The sequence below is a fragment of the Elephas maximus genome, chromosome 3, assembly GCF_024166365.1.
Source record: "Elephas maximus indicus isolate mEleMax1 chromosome 3, mEleMax1 primary haplotype, whole genome shotgun sequence".
Taxonomy (NCBI): Eukaryota; Metazoa; Chordata; class Mammalia; order Proboscidea; family Elephantidae; genus Elephas; species Elephas maximus.
This window is the reverse complement of record NC_064821.1, coordinates 73,143,295-73,148,359: the sequence shown is the minus strand read 5'-3', so window position 1 is coordinate 73,148,359 and position 5,065 is coordinate 73,143,295. Positions and strand designations below refer to the sequence as shown.

Genomic DNA, 5,065 nt, shown 5'->3' with positions numbered 1-5,065 from the left:
GTGTCAGAGTGAAACTGTGCTCCATGGGGTTTTCAGTGGCTTTTTCAGAAGCAGATTACTGGGCTTTCCTTCTGAGGAACCTCTGGATGGACTCAAACCTCCAACCTTTCGTAAGCAGCCGAGCACATTAACTGTACCACCCCGGGGCTCCCAAGGGCACACCAGCAGCCACTAATTATGATTGGAGGATAGGGCAGCAGTTCTAATTCAGGTAGAGGCAAGGCCACTGCCCCTGTTAGAGGACCAGAGCCTGCCACCACCTCCTGCATCAGGTAGAAGACAGAACAAAAACTCCTGCCCAGGCACCCAGGTGCAGGCCTCAGGCTTGTGGGACTCTCTATTATAGGTAGGAGGCAGGATCCTTGTCATAAGGAGCAGGCAGGTCAAAAAGTTCCAGGCAGAGCGTGGCACCCATCATAGGCTGAGGGCCAGGCCACCCATGACCTGTGTCAGGCTCAAGAGCTGGTCCTTGACCCTACCAGAGAAAAGTGTGAATGCGTCATCACCGCCTGGGCCTCAGTCTGCTCAGGCAGGGGGAGGGGAACCCACAGAGTATTGTTGGGGTTCGTGAGGTGGAAGTTGATGCTGTGTGCACCTCAGCTGCGAGGGAAGGGGAGGACAGGAAATGGGTGGGGGGAAGAGGAAGCCTGCATTGGAAAATCAGACAAAGAGGGTAACACAGAAACAAAGGCTGAGAGATACAAAGTAAGAAAAATTTACTGTCAGAGTGACACAGAGCCTGGAACCCAGGCTCTGGACCTCGTGCAGGGCAGAGGGTTCAGCTGGCCTTGCTGTGTGACCCTGAGCTCTTCACAGGCCATTCCTGGGCCTCAGCCCAGGAGTAATAATACTACTGGGTGAGAGTAATGCTAAGCAATGGATAGTTCACATTTATTGAGGGTCGTGCATTAATTATCTCACTGAAGACATGCCTAGTTACTTGCGGAGTGAGAATTCGCATCTCCATTTTAGAGGTGAAGAAACAGCTTCAGGGCTTAAGGGACCTCCTCACTTCTAATTTAGATAGAGGTAAGGTCTAGTAGAAATAAATGGGGGAAATAGCTTTTTATGCAGGTCTACCAGGTCTTGTATTCTATAGCCTCCCAATTTTACCAGGTGGGGGTGACTTAGGATTTTAAGTTCTTTTTCAGTTCTGATCTTGATATGATCTAGAGAGGGAGAGAGCTAGAGCTGGAGCTCTGGAGGAGGTGGGGGCCCATCAGTTCACCCCTCCCCCCCCCCACTCCCAACATGGGGCTTTCTCTCCTGCTGGGGAATCGCTGGTCCCAGCTACAGACAGGCAACCTTGGGCCTAAAACAAACAGCTGCAGAGACCTTGATGGGAAGCAGAAAGGGTGTTTATTGAAGAGTCTGGGGTTTTTTTGGAGATGTTTTGAACACCCCCCTTCCCCAGCTGTGGCAGCAGAGGGGGACAGGATGCCGGGGCATTGCGCTCTCAGAACTTCGGAGAGCTGAGCCCCGCCCCCCCGCTCCACCCCACCCCATCCCGGCCAGGTGCTGAGGCCTCTGGGCCACCCTAGGCGGGCTGGGAAAGAGGCAGCTGGTGGCCCGGGAGGCACGCAGGTGACCCTCAGCAGAGGGTGAAGCGTCGGGAGCTGATGTTCATGCGCGTGAGGCCGAGGTGCCGCAGCGGCGAGGCCAGGGCCAGGCCAGCCCCCGGCTCCAGCTCCAGCTCCAGCTCGGCCTCGTCCAGCAGCTTCTGGTGCAGGTGACAGGCTTGGTCCACCTTCAGCCGATGCAGCTGGCTTCGCAGCCGCAGCAGCTGTCCCGCCAGCAGCTGGTCCTGAACCTGCATCTCCCTCTGCGGCCGAGAGGGGGGCGGGGGGGTGAGCGTGGGTTGGACCAACCTCTGGCCTTGCGCCGCCCTTGGTCCCTTCCTGTCAACACTGGCTGTGTCCTGCCCAGACTCCTCTCACCCTAGCTTGATCCCTTCACGTCTTTCAGATCTTCCTGCACACTGTTGCTTCTCAAACCAAGCTAGGGAACCAGTATTAAACAAATACAGATGCCTGGGGCCCCATCCCAGATCAGCTAAGCAGAATCTTCAGGATAGGGCCTTGACATCTTTATACTTGCGGATGTTGGATTGAGAGTCACCTAGTCAACACTGACCCCTCAGATTTCTGCCTGCCACGTGGTCAGTGCTTCCTTTTGTACATCACCATATCTTTGGGGTATAGAAATTCCCAGAGGAGACGGGGGCAAGCCTACCCCCACTCATAACTGGTGCCCCTGGAAGGGCAAGGCTCTGTCCTCTGAGCTTAGGAGCATGAGGTTAGTGGATTGGATGGAATCCTTCAGCAAATCTCCCAGAATAAAACACTGGACAGGTCCATTCCTGGCTACTCAGCTCCAAGACACAGCCACAAGAGTGGCAGCAACTGGGGATGGAGTCCATTTTCACCCCCTGCCCCACACCCCTGGTCTTGGGCTCTAAGCAAGATTGGCCCAAGGGCCCTCTGCAGGGTTGCTCACCCCACCATACTCACCAGCTCCTGGCGGAGCCACTCGAGGGCGGAGTCCACTGAGTCAAATCCACAGATGGCCCCAGGTTCCCCTGGCCCAGGTCTGGCTTGGGCCCTGTGCCAGGTCTGGCTCTGGACCTGGGCTGTCCACTCCAGATAGGAGGGCCACCATGTCTTCAGCTGCAACTTGGCCGTCAGTGCCTTCACAGAGTCCAGGCTCTCCTCCTCTTCATCCTTTTCATCCTCTTCGCCCACTGCCTGGGATTTTAGTGGCCCCACGGACATGGTGGAGGTGGGGTGGATGATAGGGCAGGATTGCTGCTCTGGGGTTATGGACGGGCTGGCAATATTGCCCAGGGAGAGGTGGCAGAAGCCAAAGGTGAAAGGAGCGTGCCAGGGAGGGTGCAATGGTGAATTTTGAAGTTAAGCCTAGGAGTCTGCATGTACCAGGCTGGTGAGCAGATAGGTGTGGGAGGTTGAGTGTGCAAGGGCTGGAATTTTCCTGGACTGCTAACCCAGGGAGCCATGTGATGCTCATCCGGTTGGCGGCAGGAGGAACTCTGCTCCTCTGGCCCCTTGGTTGAATTTTATTGTCTTTTCCCAGAAGGAGACACCCAGTTCCCAGAAAGGAAGTTGCTCCAGGATAAGAAAATCATTATTCGCACCAGAGTCTTGGCCTTCCTCCCAAGCCCCAAGTTAAGGGGGTGGGAAAGAATAGTGCCCAGAGCCCTGGCTTGGGAATCAGGAGACCTGGGTTCTGGTGCTGGTTCTGTGGGACCTTGGGCAAGTCATTGACCTTCTCCGGGCCTTGGTTGGGACAGATCAATGATTTCAAACTTTATTCTGAGGAGTCTTAGGGTCCCCTGGGAATCCCTCAAAACAGAGAGAAAGGCAGAATTATGGATGGGCTTGTTAGCTCCCTCCCAGGACTCAACTAGAGCAGTTCTCTTTTTAAGTTCGTAGTAAATTATAAAACACACATAGACCCAAAAGACCTGAGTGATGCAAACAGACACATGTACACCAATGTTCACTGCAGCACTATTTACAATTGTCAAAAGGTGGAAACAACCAAAATATCCTACAACTGATGAATGGATAAACAAAATGTGGTGTTCACATACAGTGGAATATTACTCGGCCACGAAGAGGAATGAAGCCCTGATGCATGCCACAAGATGGATGAACCTTGGAAACATGCTGAGCAAAATAAGTCAGTTGCAAAACCACAAAGATTGTTAGTGGTTACCAGGGGTGGGTGGGAGGGAGAAAGGGGGAGTTTTTGCTTAGGGGGCATTGAGTTTATGCTAATGGTGGTGGAAAGACTTGGAAAAGGATAGGGAGAATGGGTGCACAACTTGAAGAATGTAATCAGTGTCACAGAATTGTACATGTAGAGATTGTTGAGATAGTGTATGTTTTCTTATGTATATTTTCATCACAATAAAATAAAAAAATACACAACTGATGGATTCTCCCAAACTGAGCACATCTCTGTAACCAGCACTCAAATCAAGCAGCAAAGTACTACTAGCACCCAGGAAGTGGCCTGTCACTACCTCCTTAAAGGTAACCACTACCCTAATTTCTGACAGCATAGATAAGTTTTGTCTGTTTATGTATTTTCCAGTAATTCTCAAATTTTAGCACATGTCAGAATCAGCTGAAGAGCTGGTTAAACATAGCTGGGCTCCATGCCCGAGTTTTTCATTCAGAATTTTGGGTGGGGCCTGATAGTTTGCATTTCTAACAGATTCTCAGGTGAAGATGCTGCTGGTCTGGAATTTTACCACCTGTACTCTTATGTGTCTGCTTTCTTTTGAATAACCGCCCCCCCCCCAAAACCCCATTGCTGTGGAGTCAATTTTGACTCATAGCAACCCTATAGGACTGAGTAGAACTGCTCCACATGGTTTCCAAGGAGCACCTGGTGGATTCGAATGGCCGACCTTTTGTATAGCATTTCCAATTTTATGTTTATATTATGGGGATCCACCTACGATTTCAGATTTTCTTTTGAAAGAAGGGTCTCCCCACTGTCAAAAAAAAAAACAACCTGGAACCTAGTGGACCAGAAAGCCCTTTGAAGGCTCAGTCAGTGTTAATCTTCCTCGAAGTCAGCATCCAGCAGGGTGTAGACATCAGAGATTAAAGAATGAAAGAATAATTGGATGGAAGGATGGATGGATGGGTGAGTTCTCCATTATTTCAGTAATCTGCTGGCTTTTGTGTCTCTTGCCAGACTGAAATCTCTGCTATCATCAGTCACCCCTGGGTCCCCAAAACTAAACACTGGACCCAGTTCCGTGCACAGGCATACATACTTGGTGAAAAGATGGGGGTCCTGGGGGCAGGACTCTGCCAGAAGTGGCCCCCATAGAGGGCGCCCTCAGGCAAGGACGTCCAGCTGTGGAGGGGGAGGGGCACCAGCTACACAGCTGCTTGCATTTAAGGTGGACCAAGGGATTTTCCTCAAACCTCAGAGGTATGGGAGGAAATAAGCAGTTGCCGCTGTCAAGCCCATTCTTTTCAGCCCTCCCACCAAAGTACAGGGGGAGAGATTGTTGTCTTTCTTTTTT

At 51.6% G+C, this 5,065-nt stretch overlaps 1 protein-coding gene across 1 annotated transcript; it reads right to left on the bottom strand.

The window, feature by feature from the left end:
* Positions 1–1,347: 1,347 nt before the first annotated feature.
* Positions 1,348–3,696, bottom strand: FAM167B (family with sequence similarity 167 member B). Its single transcript, XM_049878622.1, has 2 exons — positions 2,511–3,696; positions 1,348–1,822 (listed from the first exon to the last, which is right to left on the bottom strand). Exons 1-2 carry the CDS (start codon positions 2,769–2,771, stop codon positions 1,592–1,594), a joined length of 492 nt encoding a protein of 163 aa, XP_049734579.1. The 5' UTR covers positions 2,772–3,696; the 3' UTR covers positions 1,348–1,591.
* Positions 3,697–5,065: the final 1,369 nt, after the last annotated feature.